The sequence below is a fragment of the Rhincodon typus genome, chromosome 29 (genome assembly GCF_021869965.1).
Source record: "Rhincodon typus isolate 14 chromosome 29, sRhiTyp1.1, whole genome shotgun sequence".
NCBI classification, from domain to species: domain Eukaryota; kingdom Metazoa; phylum Chordata; class Chondrichthyes; order Orectolobiformes; family Rhincodontidae; genus Rhincodon; species Rhincodon typus.
In genome coordinates this window covers 22,015,881-22,041,152 of record NC_063360.1, presented here as the reverse complement: position 1 = coordinate 22,041,152, position 25,272 = coordinate 22,015,881, and the positions used below count along the sequence as shown (strand labels likewise).

The 25,272-nt window shown below is 39.6% G+C and overlaps 2 protein-coding genes across 3 annotated transcripts in view; both read left to right on the top strand.

Moving 5' to 3' along the window:
* The window catches only part of LOC109912503 (major facilitator superfamily domain-containing protein 12), a 49,918-nt gene extending 38,168 nt beyond the window's left edge, over positions 1-11,750 (top strand). For both annotated transcript variants that reach the window (XM_048614173.1, XM_020511941.2), the window contains one exon: positions 10,984-11,750. In XM_048614173.1, the coding sequence (XP_048470130.1) occupies positions 10,984-11,060 (77 nt within the window). In that variant the 3' untranslated portion in view covers positions 11,061-11,750. The remainder of the gene's footprint in view (positions 1-10,983) is intronic.
* A 9,103-nt stretch (positions 11,751-20,853) lies between these two features.
* The window catches only part of si:zfos-943e10.1 (GRAM domain-containing protein 2B), a 74,148-nt gene continuing 69,729 nt past the window's right edge, over positions 20,854-25,272 (top strand). The window contains exon 1 of the mRNA XM_048613921.1: positions 20,854-20,949. Coding sequence (XP_048469878.1) covers positions 20,879-20,949 — 71 coding nt within the window. The 5' untranslated portion in view covers positions 20,854-20,878. The remainder of the gene's footprint in view (positions 20,950-25,272) is intronic.

Sequence of the window (25,272 nt, the reverse complement as noted above, 5' to 3'; positions counted from 1 at the left end):
CACTGAAAATGCATAGTCTAAAATGGGACGAGGCAACAGGCTGGACTTGAAACAGGAATGGAATGGACCATTACCTAGTAAGTAGGAGTATATACTTGGCAATGCTAGCAGCAAAGTCTGGGATAGTGGTGTGGATGCAGCTCCTAATGAGTAATGGCCTCTGACTGAACATGGTACAGTTTAGATCAGTAGATCACTTCATGTCTTTAGACAACTTTACCATGTTGCAACAACTTGTTAATAGTTTGCAGATTGATGTTATCTCTCATCTTCAAAAAGTTGTTCTTACAGTTTAAGCAAAAACTAATCGCTTCTTCAAAGTACTCTTTCAAGGACTGTAGTGTTTAGAAAGTGAGATCAAAAGCATATGAGAAATTTGAGTAGACGACTCAGTCTTGAACCTCCTCTGCAGTCCAGTAAGATCGTGGCTGATCCGATTTATGGTCTCACTCCATATTCCTGTCTGCACCCCAACCAAATTCTTGGGGAGAGCAACCAAACTCTGCCTAACTCAACCTTGAATATTATCAATGAGCCAGCCTCGGGAAAAGAATTCCAGATGCTAACTGCTGTTGGAGAAATTTCTTCTTCTCATTTGCCTTCAATAGGAGAGCTCTTAGTTTGAAACTCTGCCCCTAGCTTGCTTTACTCCTTGAGAGGAAACATTGTCTCAGCATCTACCCAGGCAAGCCCCCTCAATCTTTTTCTCAATCTTTCTTGTTTTTCTAAACTGCAATGAATTTGGCTCAACCTTTTTTCTCCGAAGATGAGCCACTCACCTCGAGGGGCCCTTTGGTCATGTTGGAGGATCCTGCAAGCAGAAAATTGAGTTAATCTTCATTTTCAATTTAACCCTTTTTTCTAAAAAAAAAACGTTTTGGAGCAAGTTATGAGTTGCTATTTGTAAGTTCTCTCCAAATGTCTGTTGGATATCAAAGCCTCCCAGGAGGGCCCTAGATAGTGTATTGTGATTGGAATGCAGCAAAAGCAGGATCTCCAAACTAGAGGGAGGACCCCCTGAGTGCAAAAGCTTCTCTACTGGATAGGTTTAACTTTTGGCTTGTGTATTTTAATAATTCAGACACTTTATCCATTAGAAAAATTTCCAAAGGCCAGTAAGCAGCTAAGGTGGCCATTATGCATTAGAATTTAAAATGCCTTGCCTTTGGGATATTTTGCTTGTTTGTCAGCTGCACTCCTTATTCATCTGGCTCATCCAAAGTTGTTGTTGTTTTTGTCCCATATGTTTCGTGCCCTTTTTTGCTTAGAAGCAATATTTTTAATAACTAGGAATAGTGATTTCTATTTGGATTTCTTTTTTATTGAAAGCTGCTGTGGATCCAGCTAATCTCACTAGGATCAATGTTGCTGTATTTTGTTGCTATTTTCATAATGCTGTGCTGTGATTGACAGGAAGGTGTGACAGTTGCTTTCTCATGTGATTAGTACTACATAAAATTAAACCAAAATAAAGTTCAGAATTTCAGCTTCCATGCAGTCATTATGGTACAGAAGGGAGCTATTCAGGTCATCAATTCCATGTTGGATTTTTTTTTTGTATACAGCAATTCAGTCCTATCCCTCACCTTTATTTTGTGCAAGTTTCTTTTCTTTTCAACCTACTTTTCCAATGAACCTTTTTCAGAGATGTTACTACACCTCTGAAGCACGTGGGATTTGAACCTCTGCCTCTTTGTCCAGGCGTAGAGACACTGACACTGCTATGAGTGCCCCTAGCCCTTCTTTAACTGTGTCCATCCAATTTTGTTTTAAAATCATTTGTTTTGCCCCTCAAAGTGTAGCCTAACTATAAATTCCCTCATCCTTGTTCCCTTCTAGGAACTTCCCTGTGTGTCTGATATTGTATTCCCTTTTTCCAAAGTGTGGTGACTGAAACTAAATGCAATATGATGTATGTGACTTGACTGTTTTATAAAAACTCTAGATACGTCTAGCGTCTAGAAGTGCTAAACCAAGATGACCTTTTAATCCTGCAATGTTGCTAAGTTTCTTGACCGCTGAAATTTGGTTTTAAGTGTAGCCTAATGAATGTTACTAACCTGGTGAATTGTATCTCCGCCCTCCGCCCTCCACCCTTTTACGCATGCAATTGCTTTTAAACCAAAAATTAAGCTACTTTAGCACCAGGCAGCAGGAATGCATTGAAATGCTATTTTAGTTTTTTTTTTGAAATTGAAAATAACTACATGTTTGGCAGTGATTTCCTTTTATTTTAAAAAATTTTGTATATAACAATCTGCAAGCTGTTGGGTGAAGGTAATGTGTTGGCCTTGCTTGTCTGTTCTGTGATAGTGCTTAGAGAAGATCATTGGTTAAGTAATGGGAAATATTTTGCTGAGTCATGTCAACACATCTTAAAAAGACAGTCCTCCAAAGTGGCCACTGATTGTGGAGTCGATTGTTTAAGATTTACCTGGCTGAGCATGCTCTGTACTGTTTGATTTCATTGTGTACTTGGCAAGCCAAATTTAACCTGTACCAGTACTTGGTCAAATCTGGCTACCCAAAAATGGATGTTTATATATAATCTTCCTCAATTAAGCTTTTTTAAACAAAAAAGCAATACCTGAGCAATTAGGTTAGGTGCTGCATTGGCATGATATGACCATAGACTAGTTACCCCCTTCACACCCAGACTTAGCAACTCTGTGGACACACACTTGAGCTGCCAACTACCTAATCCAAGATTTGGAAATATCTGAAACAGTAACAGCTGCTGCTCTGAGGGTGCTGAATTTTGAGGTACTGTACCTGTAATTGGTGTGGACTATTTACAATTTCTGGTCACCAAAATGGTTTCCATTGTCTGTATTTCAGGGCGAGATGAAGATGGTAGTAATGTTGAAACCAGAATCAGATTGACTGACTGCGCGTACATTTGTTAAATAGAAAACTGAAATTTACTACATGAAACAACTCGCCAAATTCACTAAACGGGGGGAAAACAAACTACAAACAGGAGAAGCTGAGCGATTTTAAATTTAACAGCAATATTTGCTCTAAAGTTGCAAGTCAGCTTTTTAAAACTAAATTTTAATTTAGTTTATTTTAAGTTGATAAACATTAATGTTTGTATTTAATACAGTCTTAAAATAATTTGTATTTAAGTTATCAGAATTTTCTGATTATTTGAGCTGGTGTCACTATTGTAGCACCAATCTCTGCACAGCAATAAGATAAATGACCAAACTCTGTCTAATATTGGTCACAGGGCAAGTATTGGACTGACGGCTTCCCCAGCTCTTCAAATAACACATCCTGTATAGGGTTTTTAATGCATAGCTGAAAAGATGTTGATTTTTAATGTACTTCCAGAAGATTTCCCCTCCCATTGTGTGCTGAGGCTGATGCCATGGCTTTGAGTTTGCTACTGAGCCTGGACCAACCCTACTTCTGCATGTAGAGTATGCAACTTAGCTGTCAACTGCACGTATTCTTCATTAGAGTCTCGGCTCATTCTTTCAATGAGAATTAATGAAGATTAATTGTTTTCTAGTGATGACCCATGCAATGCAAAATTCTATTGACTTATTCCTATGGAGAGATTTGCTGATTTTTGGCAAGCTGTCCAAATTGTCGCCTGATTTATAAAGGAGTGACCGTGTGCACAGTTGGACCTCAATGGATGATTGTGCAACTCTCCATCTTCTCTGTGAAAGTGCTATCGACGGGCTAGAGGACTTCCAATGTTACACCCCTGTTCAAAAGTCAGGAAGGGTAAATACAGGAGCCACCCTAATGGTGGAGAAACTTTGAAACAGTAATCTGAGGCACAAGTTTAATTCTGTGGGAGAATGAGCTGTTAAATGACCACCATCAGGAATTTATGAAAGCCAAATTGTTTAACTTGATCTTTCCAGAACTAATGGTTGATGTTCGGTATATGGTTTTCAATAGATTTTAATAAAGAGCCACTTAATGAACTTCAAAATTGTGAAGTCCTTTTGAATTTAAAAGACCATTGGTAGCAGAGCTACAAACTTTAAGAGGAAGAAAACAGTTGTGGAGGTTTTTTAAAGGCTGGAAACAAATATTCACTAGTGCTACCGAGGAATCAATATTAACACCACAACTCTTTTGAGAGTTAGTGGTATCAATTTAAGTATTTTAAACACCATTTCAAAGTTTGCAATGAGAAGGATAGTAGCAGACTTAAGGAGGAAATTCAGTTGGTAAAATGGTCAGGATACATGTAGTTTAACATGTGAAAGGATACAGTTTTGAGACCTTCGACTGTAGTACCATTTTGAAGGGGATTTAGCAACACTGATGTATGTTCACAAACCTTTTTTGAAGAAAATTCTGGGCCCTTTTTAAACTGATATAGTGTTCATATCTTTGTACACCACATCATTGTTTACATAGTAAACTTTGTTATTTATTAAGAATTAGTGAATAGGTCCCAGCTAAATTTTTTTGTCCAGTTGCAGAGATTGAACTTCAGGAAGGATGTTGAGGCCTTCAAAAGGATGCAGAGAATTTCACATGGTGTTGCACTGTACAAGACACCGGTGAGAACACCTCTGAAGAACTGTGTACAGTTCTGGCTCCTTACTAGAGTATAAACTGATTTGGAGATAGTTGAGAGGAGTTTCACTAGATTCTTTCCAGAGAAGAAAGGCTTATCTTAGAGCAGTTTAGGCCTATCATCACTAGAGTTTAGAAGGATGAGAAGAAATCTAATGGAGGTGTCCAAGATGTTAAAGGGGTTGACGGAGCAAGTGTTTCCCCTTGTTGGGAAATCTAGAAATGAGAGGCCTTAGTTTTAGGCTAATAGATAGCCGGATTGAAACTGGGAAAATTGCTTCCCTCAAAGGCTCACTAATCCTATGGAATTAGAGTGCAGTGGATGTTGGGACACTGAATAAATTGAGCAGATGGATGCACTTTTTTAATTAGGAATGGAGTTAATGGTTCTGAGGAGCAAACAAGAAGGTGGATTTGAGGCTGAGATGAGGTCAGCTATGGATGTAATAAATGGTGGAGCAAGCTTGAGAGTCTGAATTATTTGCTCATGCTCTTACTTATTTATATTTTAATATTCTAAACTTTGGCACCAGAAATGAGAGGCTTCAGTTAAGTGGAGAGATTTTTGAAGCTGGGATTATTCTCCAAGTTAAGGGTTAAGTGCAAATGTTATGGAGATGCTAAAAATCATTAGGTTAAGATAATTTCTCCTCTTACTGTTTGTGACACAAATGTCATAACCAGAGGGTAGAAATTTAAAGTAAATGGCAAAAGAACTAGAGCTAGCTGAATTTTTTTAACACAGCCAATTGTTATAATTTGAGTGAACAGCCTATGAAGGTGGTGGTGGAACAAAATTTCAAAGGGAACTAGATAAATACTTAAATGTTAGCAAAGGAATGGGACTGATTTTTGGATAGCACTTCAAGGTGCTGGCATAAGTACAGTGGGTTGAATAGTCCTCTTATTGCACAAAGCATGGCTAAATAAAATGTTAGGAAGACTGAGTCTAGGAGTTTAGCAAATGCCAGCTAACACCAGTGAAAGTTCAGAATAACAGCTGAGCTTTATTTCCCTGCTTGATTGGCATTCATCCCAACATAATATTTAAATTTAACCTTTTCCAACAGATGAATGTGTTGCACTGTCTGAGGTACTATCTTTCAGCTGAGATTTTACATCTAGGCCCCTTAGGTCCACTCTAAGAGCTGGAGATCCTGGTCAGTCGTCATCACCCAAGCTGGTGCTTTGAGATCTTGCTGTGCATAAATTGGCTGCAGAGTTTCTGTACAAAAGTGACTGTGCTTTAGAAGTAACAGTTTATGAAATGCTCTGGGACATACTGAGAAGTGTGTATCTTTCCCCGTCACTTCATTTGTTATTCTCGGAGAATAAGAACCTTGTGTTCAGCAATGTCACTAGTCATTTTGTCTATCTTTAAAATGTACCTGCATTTGGTCAGGGCAGCAAGCTGTTGCACATCTCACAGTAAACTGAAGGAAGGTGTGAAAGTAAAAATTTTGTTTTTAGTAATTTAAATTTTTGTTTATAATGGGATCTACCTACTTTTTGTTAAATGGCATCTTCTAATGTCTTTGGCTCAGTTGGCTGGACAACCAGCTTGTAATGCAGAATATTGCCAACAGCATGGATTCCATTCCTGCAGTAGGTGAGGTCACCAGGAAAGTCCCACCTTCTCAACCTCATGCACCCCCTTTGCCAGAGGTATGGTGACCCTTGGGCTAAACTCACCACCAGCTGCCCCTCTAAAATGAGAGGGCAACACTCTGGTCCTCTGGGCCTATGCCAACTACCTTTTTCAGTCCAAGCAACACAACACTCCTTTTTACAATTAAACTTCAGTTAGAGTCAACTTATTCCCATTGCTTTGTTCCCAAGTTTGCAGGCTTGTATGAATATTATCAGTTACAAAACTTGCCAAATATTTAACGTGGAAAGTGGTAAACTTGCAATAGTGCAGATGTTTCAGTACAGCAAAATAATTGTTTGTGACATTCTTAAATACTGTGGTGAAACAACCTAAAGTATCTAGCAATATCCTTTACTGAAAGTTAAAGCAATAATTTCTTGCATTATGTTTTGAATGTAAAATTTCATAATATTGTGTAATACAATCTGGACTCAAGTTCCAGATGAGTTCACTTCACTTATTTCATGACAGTTTTGTTCTTACATTAAATTCTATACCAATAATGGAAAGTTTCAATAAGAATCTAGAATGCATTATTAACATATACATTATTAAATAATGTTAAAATTCACTTGAAGCAACTTAAATGCTGCAATAAATTTTTAAATGCAAGTTTACTGTGAGCACATGCAAGTTTTGAATATTTAAGACAGCATAAAATTACTGTTCTATTTTAATAAAGTGATGCTGACAGTTGCTATTTAATCTGTAGTTTTAAAAGCTAAAAATGAGTTGTAAAACATCTATGATCGTTACGGTAAGTTAAGTCATGACAAATTTGTCATTTTACAAATCATTAAAAGAGGCTTCAAATGAAGCAACAATAGATTTTGAGTGAATCATTACTAATCTCGCACCTAATATTAAATCTGCTCGGGAACATGGGCCCTGGACCAGGAGCACAGGTTTTTAAAAGTCTCTAAACTTTTGGAATATTAGTAGAGTCTCATTAATGGTAGTTGCTAGATGTTGTCAGTAATGTTAATTTCTGGCTTTAAATATCTTTCTATGTTTAGCCTGTCGGAATGTTCAGGGAATAACTCTTTCAAGAGCTGGTTTATTTTGAATGTGTGCTGAATTTCTGTAATGGATTAGTTATTGTTTCCAATATCTGAGAAATGTCTTGTGATATAGAAACAAAAAAGCACTTAATTTCCTGATGCCATTGTACCTGTAGATGTACATTTTAACTTGTTCATAGGTTGTGGGCTTTGTTGGTTAGGTGAGAATTTATTAACCATCCCTAGTTCCCCTTGAAGATGTACCTAAATTCTCAGGTGGTTTAGTGGCAACTTGTTTGAAGCGAGGTCCTCCGACTTTGAAAGACTGCATATGGAAAGGTGGCTTTTCTTGTGGGTAAGCATCTAGAACTAAGATCACTCCTGGAAAATAAGGAGCACTTATTTACAGTGAGGCAAATTCTTCAGAGGGTCATCTTTTAAGCTTGGCTTCTGCCGTATTTTAAGGGTGTGTGTCCTGGAATATTGTTAAAGTAGAGGCTGATGGATTAATGATAAGCATGGGGGTTATGGGGATGTGTGGAATGTGGAGTTGAGTTTACTATCTGATCAGCCCTAATTATATTGAATAGTGGAGTAGCTCAAAGAACTGAATGACCTACTCCTGCTAGTTTGTATAATGCTTCAAAATACATTATTTTCTTAAACTTCACCTCCCTGGGCCCATCAGTTTTAATGACAAAAATCAATAAAGCATTTATTACAATTTTTAGAGATTCTAATGTTTTCAATAACTCTTTTACTCCCATTTTGAGTGAATGCAAATCTCATTTTAAGGAATTTCAAATAGACTGTTCTGTAACAGCTATTACAGTTCTTCAGTATTGTGCTGTTTTACAAATTCTGTGGCACGTGCATTGCTTTGCCCTAGAAAAGAATTTCAGTTAAGTTCTGCCTTTTACAAGTCATTTCTAAGTATACTCTTAATGGTCGCCAGGTGCTGAGGTATTGATCAAAGGAAGGTGATCAAATTTTTTTCTTCACTTTAAAAAGTATAGTTAAATGATATTAGTGTCTAATGTTTAAATATTTTGAACTTAAACATTTTTTTCAGGTCCATTTTACGTTTCAGTTGAAAACTACCTAGAATGCTGGGTGATATGGTGGCATAGTGGTTACTACTGCTGCCTCGTAGAACTAGGGACCCAGGTTTGATTCCAGCCTTGTATGACTGTGTGCAAACTCCACACAGTTCTCCCAGTGTCTGCATGAGTTTCTGCCAGGTACTCTGGTTTCCTCCCACGGTCCAAAGATATGCAGGCTAGGTGGATTGGCCATGGGGAATATAGGATTAAGGGGATAGGACGGAATGCTTTTTGGATGGTCGGTGTGGACACTGGGTCAAAGGGCCTCTTCCTGCACTGTGGGGATTCTGATTCTACAAAATGATTTGGTGCAACTATTACTTCCTTTTGTGGTTCAAATTTTTAGAGCAGATTTCCACATGAGAAGCCTTTTTGGGATATGTTTGCCTTGTTCACTGTTCAAGCCATCTGTGCAGTTGAGGTTTACTGTAATCCATCTCCTCTGTTGGAGAAAGCCACTGCAAAGTAACTGATCACTTCATCTGTGTGCCTTCAATACTCAATTGGTGTCTTTTTCTCAGTTTAAACTAAAGTTACTCTTGCATATTAATGCATCATTACTTTAGTGTGCAGAGATAACCGGCAGTTTTTAGATATTTAAACTTTTCAAGTTTATAGTATGTATTTATGAAGTTTATTATAAATATGCTGTTTTAAGGAAGGCCAATTTGTTTACATTGGAATTGATTGGTTGATGTAATTATTTGTCATAAGTGGTGGGTGGTTGGTTGGTTGGTTGTGGTCTGGGTTGAGGTAGGCATCAAGTTTGTGCCTCCTGCTTGATCAGTCATTCCAAAATTTGGATTTTTTTCCTTTTTTAAATCTAAGGATTTGTTTTTGGTTTGAATTACTTTTTGAATTGGTTTGTGGCACAGAGACCAGATAAATAGTCTTTTAGTGTATCATATCATTTTGAGGCCATGGTATTAAGAGTTGGACACTCTCTCTACTGAAATGTTTTCAGTAGATTCTGTAAGAAATGGGAGATTGTGTGAAAACTGCACGTTCTGGAAATACAAATTATCATGTAAAAATTTTTATTTCATGAATTAGAAACAAATGTCCCTTGAGGTTATTCAGTCCAAATGATTTGCATGCATTTCTTTTTGCTATCTTGTAATAAGCAAACTTCATTCCATTCGCTCTTGTATAGTTTATGCATTCTCTTTTAAGAGGCAAGAGACTCTTGACTGCAGATATTTCACTTTTAAATGAAATTCCGGTTTGTTTTTTACAGATGGACATTTTCATACCAGGGAATGAGTTGCTAGCTTTAATGGAGCATGTTGACATCTTAAAGTGTCTGCAACCTACCTTTTTTTAGCTTTAAACGTGATGGAAGGGTTACCAGAAGATTGGTCTCTTAACAGACTTTCCCTTTAATTAGGGGGTGATCTATTTTCCTGTGGCTTTAAGCAAATGATTTGTCCAGTACTGAGAATTCTCACTACTTTCTCAATTAATGTATTGTATCCAGTTCTTGGCACCATACTTTAGGATGGATGTGAGGACCCTTTAAAAGGGTGCAGAGGAAATTGAGCAGAATTATTCAAGGAATATGGGATTTTAGCTGCAGTGCTGTTTTGGAAAGTTACCTGTGGCTCAGTTGGGAGTGCTCGTCTCCAAGACTCTCAGCCCAGGGTTGAGTCTCGCTCCCGGCTTGGGTTCATTTTTAAAAAAACCAAGGCTGTCCCTGGTGAAATACTGAGGGACCTCAGCATTGGGTAAGATGTTAAACAGAGTCCTAGTCTGCCTTTTCAAATGAATAGAACAGATCACATGGTACTGTGGGAAAGCAGAGACACAACTACCTCCATTGTCCTGGCCAATATCTCTCCTCGAGCAATTCCTCAATTTAGATTGTCTGGTCATTATAAAAAAGGAAAAAATAGCATATTAGTCTGAAAGAGCCAAAGCAGAAGTGGCAAAGCCAGGATGGATCTCTTTGGAGTAAAGAAGGTGGAGGGAATTTTCTCTTTTCTTTTTTTTCCCATAGGAAGTGGGTTTTTGCTTTTGGGTGTTGTGCAAGTTTACGACCATTTTATCTAACATATTGGACTGATGTGTTGCTCTACAAAAAACTGAGTGTCTCTGGGCTAAGTGGTGGCTTCCTGTGCCTTGTATTATATCTGTTTGGCTCCTTTTTACAATTGAAGATAGAAGTTCGAACGGACCTTGGAGCATATTCCAAATTGTAAACTATAGGCTACTAAACTCCAATGAAACTTCCAAAGGCCTTTGTAAACTTTAAAGCCACACTGGCTGAACCAGTTGTTATGAATTAGATTCAGACTTCTTAATTTTCAATCAAGGAGAAAATGGGTTGCAGCTTATTTCCTAGTTTGTGATGAGTGCTTCTGTTGTACTTGACCCTTGCACAGACATTAAAGTGCTAAATTCATGAAGAGAAAAATCAGTTAAAGTTTCCGGTCCAGTGACCCTTTCCTCGGAGCACCTCAGGAAGGGTCACTGGACCTGAAATGTTAATTCAATCTTTTTTTCTTCAGACCTGCTGAGCTTTTCCTCCAACTTCTGTTTTTGTTCCTGATTTACAACATCTGCAGTTCTTTCAGTTTTTAGCTAAATTTATGAAATCACTTTGCTTCCATCTTAATGTTACTGCTTGAAGCTTTTTTCCCCTTTTATTTGCTAATGGTGCATCTCTCTCTTTTGAATGTAGGTCATGATCCTGGGCTGATAGGATCTTCTGCAACTGAGAAGAGCATAGATTCCAGTGACTATGGAGGCATTAATTAATGGACTTACTTTGCCAGACAGTGAAATAAGAAACCCTTGTACAACGCACCATAACATCTAAACTTTATTGCTTTAGGGCAATCATACTTTGTGTTCTGGAGCTGGTTTAAAATCTGCCCCTTTCAGCTAGCATTTGTCAGTACGGGGTCCACTTAACTGCTCTAATGAATTTGAATGTAAAAAAACTTTGTACAGGAAGTTAGTCACATTGTTATTGCTTTGTTTCTTAAATCACCTGATTATAGAATTGAGAACAGTGATAATAAGAATGACCTCTACTTCCTTTCTAGTCACAAGATTTTTAATGCCTTTGCACTTTCTAGTCAGTGGTTTGCACTTTTTTTTTAAATTGGGAATTTCATTCTTTAGATCACTTTGTCTTGTGTAAAACAGCATTTTCAGAAATCTGCTTTAAGATGTAGTAAATTTGCCAGCGTAACTGAGCTCACTTTGTGCAACAGAGGCTACACCTAGCAATTGCAGACTGTGAACTGTAGCAGCCCATGAAAAAGGGAAACAGCAATGAAGCAGGGTCTGGGATCTTGATTGTTTGAATAACCAAATACTCAAATGAACCTTTCACATCACCATGTAGGTGTACAAGATTATGAATGGAACTGACTGGATACTGCTAGTCACTAAGTAAAAATGTTACACACTTGACACAATTAAAATACTAATTTTTTTCTATAACTGACTACAGGATAATTTTTTTTCTTGAACATTGCACTTTTTTTAACAAAAGTATTCTTTCAAATAAGTATACTCTGTAAGACATTTGACTATGAATCTTCAATCAAAATAAGAACCGAAGTAATCTGTGTTCTATGTTACATCTTGTGTAAAGATTGATCAATTTTTAATAGACATTACTCACCCATGTATGAACATCAGTGAGAATATATTCTATACATCTGGACCTGAACTAACTGTGTAACATTTTTATATTTGCAATAATTATTTCCAGTATTTAAAATGTTTGTATTGGATGAATTATAATAAATGAACAGATTTGTATTACTTAATAAAATTTCTATTATTAATTAGCTAAAATGGAGCTTGATACTTGCATCATGTTTGATGCAATTGTGGACATGTCAATACTTTGATAAATAGGAGTTTGTGCTGGTTGCTTCAGTGTTGCAGAAGGGACAGTAACTGGCATCTCTCAGTTTTGAGCCTTTGCAGTGGCTGCCTTATGCTTCAGTGCATCCCATAGCACTCACACTTGGTTTATGGAAAATGCAGTTGTGAAAGACCAAGTGAACCTGGAAGGACAGCAAGTTTCAAACAAACCAGACAGCGTCTTTCATAGAGTTGACAGACCAGCAGTAGCAGCAGCTGTTTGTTCCTTTTTCCCTGTGTCTAGGCATTCTTTTCAAATGTGTTTTCCAGAATGAGATGGGTGGTGGTCTCTTACTATAATACCTATATTTCCTTGGAGCAGAGTCGCATAATCTAATGACCATATCCAAAGGAGTCCTTTTTGTTTTGGCCACACTGACATCCTATCCTTGAGCTAATATTTTTTCACTAAATTAATATGCTTGATATGTGACTATAAATAAAGTAATCTCTTTATTAACTGAAATACATGCAAGTGAGAGGCTGCCAGGATGTGCTGGCATCATGCCATTATGTTAAACCAGCAATAGGTAACTTCTGATGATTCTTTCACCATGAGCTTTTGCAAACATTCACTTTTTATGACCTTGCAGTCAAATAATGACTTTTTTGCATGTAATCTCTTCAAGTCTTATGACCCCCGTAATTATGCTCACCAGTGAGTCCCAGGTGTGTTTGGATGTTTTATTATAAAACGCTCAAATGCTAAAGAAACTCAGTAGGTCTGGCTGCATCTGTGGACAGTGTTAAGTTTTTAAGTTTGTTATGACTCTTCTTCTGAATAAGGTCCAAAGATAAAAAGAGACCCACCCCATTCTGGAAATACTACAACACCCAGTGTTCATTCAGTCAGAAAGTAAAAGTTGTTACTTATCTCTGCTCGTGTACCCACTGCACTTTGACCAAATTTACAAGTTTTTTTTTCTGACAATAAATACCAAAGTTTGGTACATTATCAAAAGTCAGAAGTTTCCTGTCCAGGAAAAATAGTTTTTAAAAAAAAAAAAAAAAGTGACCAAACAAATGAAAGCAAAACCACTGAGGATGCTGCAATTCCGAACTAAAAATAGCAAATTCTGCAGAAGATGAACACAGCAGGCCAAGCAGCATCATAGGAGCAGAAAGGCTGACGTTTCGGGCCTAGACCCTTCATCAGAAAAGGGGGAGGGGAAGGGGGTTCTGAAATAAATAGGGAGAGAGTAGGAGGCAGATAGAGGAGAGGAAACAAACAGGTCGAAGAGGCGGGGATGGGGCCAGTAAAGGTGAGTGTAGGTAGGGAGTTAGGAAGGGAAACTTGTGAAGTCCACATTGATACCATTAGGCTGCAGGGTTCCCAAGCAGAATGAGTTGCTGTTCCTGTAACCTTCAAAATCTCCCCGCCCCCTACCGCATCCCAAAACCAGTCCAGCTCGTCCCTGCCTCCCTAACCTGTTCTTCCTCCCACCTATCCCCTCCTCCCACCTCAAGCCGCACCTCCATCTCCTACCGACCAACCTCATCCCGCCCCCTTGACCTGTCCGTCCTCCCTGGACTGACCTATCCCCTTCCTAACTCCCTACCTACACTCACCTTTACTGGCTCCATCCCCGCCTCTTCGACCTGTTTGTTTCCTCTCCACCTATCCTCTCCTCTATCCATCTTCTATCCGCCTCCCACTCTCTCCCTATTTATTTCAGAACCCCTTCCCCTTTTCTGATGAAGGGTCTAGGCCCAAAACGTCAGCCTTTCTGCTCCTATGATGCTGCTTGGCCTGCTGTGTTCATCATCTGCAGAATTTGCTATTTTTAGTTCGGAATTGCAGCATCCTCAGTGGTTTTGCTTTCATTTGTTTGGTCACTTTTTTTTACTCTTTTTCCAGGACAGGAAACTTCTGACTTCTGATAATGTACCAAACTTTGGTATTTATTGTCAGAAAAAAAACTTGTAAATTTGGTCAAAGTGCGGTGGGTACATGAGCAGAGATAAGTAACAACTTTTACTTTCTCTGACTGACTGAACACTGGGTGTGGTAGTATTTCAGAATGGGGTGTTTTAGTGCTTGGGGTGGGTCTTTTTTTTTATCTGGCAATATTGTCTGTATCTGTGGTATACAACTGGATTTACATTCTATTTCTACATGTTCCCTGTTTTTTAACCCACCTCATCGAGTTATTCTCTCATTCTCCTGTCTCTTGAATGGATTTAATCTCTGTTCATAAGTCCTGTTGAACGTTTTCCACAAGAGTACTTTTGTAGGTCATTTCTGTTGATTTTGTTCAGCCTTTTTTTATTTAAATGACTGACTGCCTTTTCAGAAATATCACTTTTTTTTGGACCAAGTCAGAACTCTCATGTCAAATCTTGTCAAATTTTGTTGAATTTGGATTTCAAACATCTGCAAAATTTTGCTTTTTAGTTTTGTTGTGCTTCAGTGAATCTGTTTAAATTAGTACTTTGTTAATAATAGGCACATTATGATAGTGCAGCTGTACTGTTGATGCAAGTTACTCAAATGTATATTTAATGTACTTGGTGGTTTCCCATAGCATTGAAAACTGCTGCTCTGGACCGCCACTGTGGCGTTGATTAGGGCCGTGCACATCATTGTGCAAATACTCTGATCCAGGTGGCAGTGTTTATATACTTTAAAGGCTGTGATCAGAACCAAACTGAATTGCATGTTTGGCATTTTAAAGTGAAAAGTTCACTTTTTTTATTAAGAAAACAAATCGTTTGATATGATTTTTTATTAACAACTAATGAAGTCTAATTACTGTAGAAAGCAATGATTGTAACCTTGGCTGTTTATTTCAATGTGTTGAACAATGGTCATTGTGTTTTCAGGTTCCTGTGTTAAATAAATGTTTTTCATTGTGGAAGAAACTGGGACGGGAATTTTAACCCCCGAGGTGCGTGTTGGGTTGGTACAAGCAAAAAATTATTTGATTTTTGAATATCAAACTAGCCTTCAACTCACCTACCCTCAGTTTTAAGGTCCCTTCAAGTATTTTTTAGCCACATGGAGGCCAGAATTCCTGGGCCTCCGGTTAAAAGAAACTGGGAAGAGTTGGATCCAAGAGGCACTTGACTTTTTGTAGCCCACAAGCAGTAGAAACAAGAGTTCCTTCAGGCTTGACAAACTTGTCTTAATAATAAACCAGACTTCCACCTTTAGCATGTGATGGCAGATGTACCAGTGATCCGTTACTCACTACCTCCCTGCCTGAGACGAGCCCAGGCTGGTGCATGGAAAACATGTTGGGAGAGGATTTTTAATAATGCACACAGGTTAACTCCCACGCATTAAGGTAGCCTGGAGATTTTTGTAGTCCAGGTTCCCTGTCTGAATATCTTCCTTCCTTCCCTTCCTCAGATGTTTGGTTCAGAGCTAGGGACACTACCACTGCACTACAAGAGCCCCATGGTCTGCAGTTACCCCCTAACCCATTAATTGGGTCAGGAGATCACACCATCCACTCACTAACGCATTCAGGGCAGTAGGAATATGAGTGTGCCTGCCAGATTAAAGATGCTCTCTTGAACAGCTCTGCCATTAACTTTTTTTGTTTTTCTTTTTCCTCTCTCAACAGATGCTACCAGACCTGATGAGTAGCTCCGACATTTTTTTTGTTGTTTTTCAGCACCTGCAGTGTTTGTTTTTGATTGAATCTTGGGATACCTCTTCACTTTTACAGGAACAATTTCAATCTTATCAACAATGACCACTACTTTGACTACTGGGGCTTTAGCATAACAGATCATATCAATGACTAACATTGAAATGGCAGAATAGCTGAAAGTATATATCAGTCATTCAAGCTGGTTTTGAGCACTAATGGCCCACAATTCACAAGTGAAAAATTCAGACACTTCCTGGAGAGCTGGCACATTCACACAACACGTCTCTAGTCACCTGGAAATGCTGAGCTTAAAGGAGATATTAGGTGGCAGGGTTAGTCATAACTTAAGTCTATGTAAGTCCGAGCCACTTCAAAAGGAACACATTTTTCTTTGCACTTGTTAAAATATCTTTGAACTGCTCACTGTTACAAATGGTTATACTCTGAAGTGTTGGCAGCTAGTTGTGGCATTGCTGGCAGGAATATCACCTGCTCTATAACTCTGTGGTGCATTTGTAGTGACATCTGCCTTAATTAAAATAGCTTCTACTATTACTTTTGGGGGAGAAATGCCCCTGAGAGACCCTGTCTGAAACCTCATCCATGGAGCTATTGGGCCACTTCCTCAGCCAAGTTAAACCTTGAAAGTATGAGCAGAATCCTCCTACAGCATGTTCAAATTTGCATTTTAATATTTGGAGAACATCATGGCAATTGAACCACAAGAGGTACTCTACCATTGTAATGGTAATATCCCTCTGCCTGAGTCAAGGGACCTCGGTTCAAGTTTCACTGGATCCATACGTGTATGACATCTCTGAACAAGTTGATTTAGAAAATATCTTAATGCTAAAGAAACCTCACAGCTTATTGAAAATCCTTTGCTTTTTTTTAGAAAGACCGCAACACCTGAAGATTGAGTGTAGGTGTTGAGAGGTCATATTACAGCTGTACAGGACATTAGTTTAGCTACTTTTGGAGAATTGTGTGCAATTCTGGTTTTCCTTCCTCCAATAGAATGAAATTTGAAAGGGTTCAGAAAAGACTTATAAGAATGTTGCCAGGGTTGGAGGGTTTGAGTTTTCGAGAGAGGCTGAATAGGCTGGGATTACTTTTCCCTGGAGTGTCAGAAGCTGAGGGATGACCTTATACAGGTTTATAAAATAATGAGGGGCATGGATAGGGTAAATAAACAAGGTCTTTTCCCTGGGGTTGGGGGTTCAAAACTAGAGGGCCTAGGTTTAAGGTGAGGTGGTGGGGTAAGATTTAAAATGGACCTTTAGGGGCAACTTTTTCGTGCAGAGAATGATGCTTGTATGGAATGAGTTACCAGAGGCAGTGGTGGAGGCTGGCACGATTACAACGTTTAAAGGCATCTAGATGGGTATGTGAATATGTAGGGTTTACAGGGATCATGTCCAAATGAAGGCAAATGGGAGTAGATTTATTTAGGATAACTGGTTGGCAGAGATGAGTTGTACTAAAGGGTCTGTTTCTGTTCTGTATATCTATGACTCTATATAAGAGAAGAATTAGGCCATTTGGCCCATCAAGACTGCTCTGCCATTTGATCATGACTGAGGTTTCTCAACTCTGTTTTCCTGCTTTCTCCCCATAACCTTTGATCCCCTTACTAATCAAGAACCTATCTATCTCTGTTAAACATTTTTAATGTTTGCAATAATTAGTGCCACAGATTAATCACCCTCGGGCTGGAGAAATTTCTCCTCACTCAGTTCTCAACGGTTGTCCTTTTGCTCTTGGGGGGTGGCCTTGCATCCTAGTCTCTTACTAGTGGAAACATCTTTTCCCAAGTCCACACCTTCCAGGCCTCACAGTATTTTGCAAGTTTCAATCAGGTCCACTTCATTCTTCTAAACTCTATTGAGTACAGACCCCACGTCCTCAACCGCTCCTCACGTGACAAGCCCTTCCTCCCCGGGATCATTTTTGTAAACATCCACCCCCCGCCCTTTTACTTTTTCCATAAATTTTCCAAGCAACTGAATCGATCCAACTCACTATTTAGTTTAGAGCCCTATGTACAGCCCTAGTTATGCATTTCACCAGGACTCTAGTCCCAGTATGATTCAGGTGAAGCCCATCCCAATGGAACAGCTGCCTCCTTTCCCCATTTTGTGCCAATCTCCCATGAATTTGTACCCAGGTCTCTGACACCAATCTTTTGAACCATGTGTTTACCTTGTTAACCTTGTTGACTCTGTGCCAGTTTTCTCATGGCTAAGGGAATAATTCAGAGGTTCTGCTTTTCAAGTATACTCCTTAGCTGCTCATATTCCCCCAGCAGAACTTCTTTCCTCTAGCTACCTATATTGTTGGTACCTACATGAACCACTGAAACCTGGATCTTTTCCCCTCCCCCTCCCCGTTTCTCTGCCACCCCTATGAGATATCCTGAACCCTGCACCGGACAAGTAATGTAGCCTTTTGGGACTTTCGATCCTGTCCACAGAGAACAGTATCTATTCCCCTAACAATGCTATCCTCAATTACAACTACATTTCTCATTTCTTACCCCCTCTTGAATGTCTCCCTGTACCATGGTCAGTTTGTTCACCCTCCCTACAGCACTGCTCTCATCGACACAGGGAGGAAGAATCTTAAACCTGTTAAGACAAGCTGAAGTGCTGAAGGAACCTCGGCCCTCTCTTATGGATGCCTCTGTATACCTCACTGGTAGTCGTGCCCTCCTCTCCTTGACCGCTGGCTGAATATGAGAGAATTAATCTAAGGGGCATGACCGCCTCCTGTAACACAGCATCAAGGTAACTGGACCATCCTGATGTGTTGCAGCATGCAAAGCGCAGACTCCAGCTTATCAACTCAGAGCTGGAGTTCCTGAAACACCCTACAGGCATGGTCACTATGAACCACATTGAGGTACACCAGCTCCAACATCATGCAGGTACAACGCCTCACTCAACATCTCTTATTTTAATTACTTAGTTCTTAATTTGCTTCTTTTAAATTGTACTGGTCTTTTTAGTTTGTAGTCTATAAATGTTTACTCTGTTTATGTTCAATCTGAAAGTAACCTATAACAGATAGCTACTAATTTGACTATCACCAATGAATTTGGAGTTTACCTGTGATGTCAATCTTTTGTGCTGTGCACTTGATCCTGGGCTTTAATTTATCCTTTCTAAAATAAATTTTACAAGCTGAGCCAAGAAAAGCAAGCAAAATCACCTCTTCCCCTCTGCACTGAATTCTCATGCTGACTCTAAATTCCCTGAACTGTATACACACTCGGCTGTGTCTCACTCTGGATGTGATCTCTTCTCCCTGACAGTGCAAAGCATACTGATGGAGGAACATGGAAGACATCCAGTATGGATGTATTAAAGAAAACTGTCAGAATTCACACGACACCAGGTTCTAATCCAACTCATTTATTTGAAATCACAAACTTTCAGAGCACTCCTATTTGTCATATCAATTATATGCCACAAGAGATAAAGTTTCAAATGATTATCAATGAGGCATGTTATTGATCTTGGACCGATGGACAACATTTATTACTAACAAACTTGAGTTTTGATGCTTTATGGGACCAAATTCAAGAAAGAACAGAGGAAAACCTTTCTGTGAAAGGGCAGATTGAAAGGCGAATGCATTCTGAGGCCTTATTTATAGTATGATTGAGTGCAACAGTAAAGAAGCCTCAATAAAATGTTACTTATTCCATAATTTGAGCACTGTATTCAGTGGTGCAAGTCCTCTTTTAGAACGGGAATAAAATCCATAGGGATAGCAGAATGGAGATTCTCCAGAAAGATGCAAAGGAGGGAAATATGAATTAGATTTAAATTACTTTGCAGCCTCACTTTCCTTCCCAATTCTAAAACCTCATCCAGTCTTCTAATCCCACCACTCTCCATCCCTTGAACTGACCTTGTGAAATTTTCCCCCTGGTTTTGCCCCCATTTTGGCAGCCAATCAAACAGTTGTACCTTCCTCAGCCTTTGGCTATCCCTCCTAACATCTCTTTTCATTTGGCACCTATTGTTTTGAATATGTCCCTGAATCACCCCTGGGATGTTTTGCTCTGTTAAAAAGCATTGTATAAATGCAAGCTATCATTTGTGGAAAAGACTTCAATATTTTCTAATCAACCTATTCAGAGGTGTTATTACACATCTCTGAAGATGTTGGGACATGATCTTGGAGCCTTGTAGCTCAGAGATAAGGGCATTACCACTGCACCATAAGAAGCCTATCAGGAAAGATTTAAAGTACATACTGAAATCTTGGGGTGCTTTGCTATTGCAGGGCGAGTGGGAATTGATTATTCTACCTTTTAAGGGCAACTTGTATGAATAAGTCGAGTTGATAAGATGCAAGACAAGAATGTGAGGAACAGAATTGTCTGATTTGCTCTTGCAAAGAACTGGCGCAGATGCAATACTATGTCTGGTTGTATTTTCTGTTCCGTCTGAGGGTCACTGGACCCGAAACATTAACTCTGATTTTTTCTTCACAGATGCTGCCAGACCTACTGAGCTTTTCCAGCAACTTCTGTTTTTGTTTCAGATGCAATACTATGTCTGGTTGTATTTTCTTCAGGTCTAAGATGAGAGTGAGCCAGGATTTATCCAGCAATTTCTGTTCTGGTTTCATATCTTTAGCATCCGCAGTTCTTTGTTTTATTTCAAATCCTCAGTATCTACAACACTATACTTTCGTGTGTGTGTGTGTGCGCTCTTGCTCACGCTTTAAAGAAAGTAATCAGATTGCAAATTAGTTGGAGCGCGATGGTGCTTCATTTAAAAAAAATCAACTTGTCCAGGGATGTTATAACACACCTCTGGGCGCAGTTGGGACAGGAACCCAGACCTCTCAGCTCAGAGGTTGGGACATTGCCACTGCCCTTATTCAGTCACAGAGACATTCCCCGCTCGGGAAACAGCAGAAGCTGTGTAGAACCAGGTGCGTTCGCTTTGACTGCCTGAAATGAGTAGTGTTGGGATTGAGAATCCTGATTCTCTCATTGGTTAAAGTGTTCCCTCCCACAGATAAGCGTGAAACCTACCGGAAACATAGGCGATTAGAGCCAAGCAGGGTCAAAGCGAAATGTATGAGATTTTAGAGAACACCAAACACTCAGTTAAAACAGGATTCTGGAAGCGCCACCAAAGCAAAAGGTAAAATAAATTTATACACTGAAGGTAAGATTCGAAAGGCTTGGATCGTAATTAGTTTCAATAAGGGCATTTTGGTATTGAGTAACTTTGATTTTTTTAAGGAAGCTCCTAGTGATGAGCTTGTCAAGGGTAAGATGCGTTGATACATCTTTAACATTCTTACTTAATAAAAACGAGTTTACAGTGTCCCCATAAATTGTTGGAAGGGGGTGTAGAGAAGTTTTGAATTTTAACACGGGATTGCAACTGTGTCTAAATTCACGTGTACACTGTGTACTTGTTTTATTTCAATTTCTAAAACATGTGCAGCTCCATGTGGAATTGATAAGGGAGGGAAGGGGGCATATTTTCAGTACAGTTTTCCCATCCTTTCATTGCTGGTCATTCACTACGGTAGACTTAATCTACTTAATGTCATGTCATTAATTCATATTTCCCTCACTTAATGAGCTTACTTTTGTCTGCTAAAATAATCGTTCATTGATGCCTAGCCTCAAAACCCTTTCTCCACTGGAACTCTTTTTTTTAAAACTTTCTCCCTTCATATAAACTGCTGTGGCTAATCTCCTCAGGGCACTTTCCTGTTTGCAAGCTGTTTCATGCTTTTGCTTCTTACCTAGTTAGGAAACCAGCATCTCCACTAAATTTATACTTTGCCAAGACTTCAAAATCTCATGTTTTTTTTTCTCATCATACAATGTTTTGGTCTTTAACATCTAGGCTTGGTCGTGCATGCCTTTCTGTCTTGATTCTTCTCCTCTTTTCAGTTCTGTCTTGGCCTTCCATCAGTGTTTTGAAATTATTGTTTATTTTTGAAAAACTTATCAACAAAATACTCAGTTTTATACATTTGGACAGGTACACGTGTAGGAAATGTTTAGAGGGATATGGGCTAAACACAGGCAAATGCCACTAATTCAGTTTTGGAAATGTGGTCAGCATGAATGAGTTGGGCTGAAGGGTCTGTTTCTGTGCTGTATGACTCTGGCTCCTCTAATTAATCAATGCCCCTGTGGTTAAGGAGCAGTGACAATGATCTTAGTATTATAGAATTTTGTGTTCCATTTGAAAGTGTGGGTCTAGAGTGAGTGTTTTAAATCTAAAGCAAAATAACTATACAAATGAGGACAAAGCTGGCAAAGTTACTTGGGAAACTATGTTAAGAGATAGGACAGGTAGTGGTGCAGTGACCACCCTTTTAAGGGAGATATTTATTAGCTCTCAGTAATTTATTTATGCCAGTGAGAAAGAAAGATCCTTTGAGAAGGCTACATAGCCAGATAAAGAGCTTAGGGATAGTTTCAAATTGAAGAGAACACTGTACAATTAAACAAAGACGAGTGGATAGTCAGAAGATTGGGCAGGTTTAAGAACCAGTAAAGAATGACTTAATAAAGGAGAAAGTAGACTGTGAGAAAGCTAGGTAGTAATATACAAATAGGTAGGAGTTTCTGCAAGTATTTAAATTGGAAACGTGTATCTGAAGCTAGTGTTGGTCCTGTAGAGGGTAAGTCTGGAGAATTGATAATGGAAATGGAAGCGGTGTTGAACAAGTATTTTGTCTGTGTCTTCTCTTTAAAGACTTAGAAAATTTCCTAAGAATACTTAAAATGAGAGGTGAAAGTAAGAGAGAAATCTTAAAGCAAAGGTACTGGGAAAAGTATTAGACCTAAAGGTTCACAGGTCTCCTAGACCTGCATGCTAAGGTCTTAAAAGAAGTGGCTGTATAAATACATGTTGATTATAATCTTCCAAAATTCCTTAGATTCTGAAGGAGTCCCAGTGGATTGGAAAATGATGAATGAAACACGTTTATTCAAGAAAACAGAAAAGTATGCCCTAGCATCTAGCATCTGTCATAGGGAAATTGTTAGAATCCATTTTTAGGAAGGTTTTAATAGGATGCTTTTAAAAAAAACATAATGTGTTGATGCAGAGTTCACATGGCTTGGTAAAAGACATTTCATTCAAGTGATTTATTCACTTTTTTTGCAAGTAACAAGTAAGGTGAGTTAAGAGGCCTTTTTTGGATGTTACTGTATATGGATTTTCAAAAGGCACTTAAGAGAGTGCCACATCAAAACTTAGATTTGGCCTTATTTGAAGAAAAGGATATTCTTGCAATAAAACCAGTTCAGAGGAGATTCGTTTGAGTCCATCCTGATTTATTTTTAAAGAAAGGTTGAAGAGGCTGTGTCTCTACCCACTGAAGTTTAGAAGATTGAAAGGTGAGCTTATTGAAACATAGTAGATTCTAAGATGCCTTCAGAGTGGATTCCAGTGAAATTTCCTCTTGAGGAGAAAACCAGAAAAGGAAAGATGGTTTAAGAATGAGGTTGCACAGTGTGGAGCTGGAGGAACACAGCAGGCCAGGCAGCATCAGAGGAGCAGGAAAGTTGATGTTTTGGGTCAGGACCCTTCTTCAGAAATGGGGGAGGGGTTAGGGAGCTGAGAAATAAATAGAGAGAGGAGGGGTGGGACTGGGGAAGGTAGGTGGGATGGTGATAGGTGAGTGCAGGCTGGCAGTGGTGGGCATTGGTCAGTGAGGTGGGAAGGGTGGATAGGTGGGAGAGAAGACGGCAGGTTGCCTCAAGTCAAGGAGGCGAGGACGAGAGGGAGGGTTGGTCATGGGATGAGGCTGGGGATGGGGAGGTTTTGAAACTAGTGAAGTCCACATTGACACCACTGAGTTGTAGGCTCCCAAGGCGGAATATGAGGTGCTGCTCCTCCAGTTTCCAGGTGGCATCGATGTGACACTGGAGGAGGCCCAGGATGGATATGTCACCCAGGGAATGGGAGGGGTATGCGACTGTAAGGTGTTGTCGTTTGTCACGAACAGAGCGTAGGTGCTCCGCAAAGCAGTCTCCAAGCCTCCGCTTGGTCACACCGATGTAGCGGATGCCTCATTGGGAGCAGCGGATGTGCAGGTGAACATCTGTCTGATGTGGAAGGTTTTTTTGGTTCCTTGGATGGACCTGAGGGGGGAGGTGTAGGGGCAGGTGTAGCACCTCCTGCGGTTGCAGGGTAAGGTGGTGGGGCTAGTGGGGAGTGTGGAGCCAACGAGGGAGTCACAGAGAGAGCGGTCCCTACGGAAGGCAGATAAGGGTGGGGAGAGAAATATATCTTTAGTTGTGGGGTCAGATTGCAGATGGCGGAAGTGGCGGAGAATGATGCGTTGAATCCGGAGGTTAGTGGGGTGATACATGAGGACAAGGGGGATTCTGTCTTTGTCTTTGTTTTTGTTGCGGGGAGGGGAGGGGAGGTCAGGGCAGACGTGCGGGGAAACGCAAGAGATGCGGTTGACTGCATTTTCGACCACTGAAGGGGGGAAGTTGTGATCCTGGGATGTTCGGGAGTGGAATGCCCCATTTTGGGAGCAGACGTGGCAGAGGCGGAAGAATTGGGAATAGGGGATCGCTTTCTTGCAGGAAGATGGGTGAGAGGAGGTATAGTCCAGGTAGCTGTGGGAGTCGTTGGGCTTGAAATAGATATCAGTTTTGAGATGATCACCGGAGATGTAGACAGAGAGATCCAGGAAGGAGAGAGAGGTATCAAAGATGAGCAGGTCAGGCAGCATCAGAGGAGCAGGAAAGCTAACATTTCGGGTTGGGACCAGGTCAGGCAGCATCCTTCTTCCAGCAGCGTTCCTCCAGCTCCAAATTGTATTATCTCTGACTCCAGCATCGGCAGTTCTTACTATCTCTTAAGAATGAGGTTTCCTTTTTTAAGTCAGAGATGAATACTTTCTCCCTCTGAGGATTATTAGTATCTGGAATCTTTCCAGAAAGCAGTGGAGGCTGCATTATTGAATTTATTGGACCCTGAGTAAGATGGATTTTTTTTTAATGTAGACCAGACAGTAGAATTGAATTGAATTGAAACCAGAGAGATCAGCCATGATATCATCAAATGGGGGCTGAATGGTCTACTCCTACTCCTCTGTTCCTAAGATAATCTGATTCTCATTTCTGTTCGTTCATGAGACGTGCCCTAGTTGCCCAAAGAGGCAGTTAAGAATTGATCATACTGCTAAAGGTCTGGCATCCCATGTAGGCCAGACCAGTAAAGAATGGCAGATTCATTCCTTTAAAAGATATTAGTGAATCAGATTTGTTTCTTACGTGAATTGGCAAGGATCAAAATTAGTCAAGACTTGCGTTCCAGATTTTCATTGAATTCAAATTTTGCCATCTGCCATGATGGGATTCAAACCCACATCCCCAGTGACGTTAGCTTGGGATTCTGGATGACTAGTCCAGTGATATTACAGCAAATATTTAATATTCTGGCCTTTCAATAAGATAAAAGAAAACAAGGTATTGA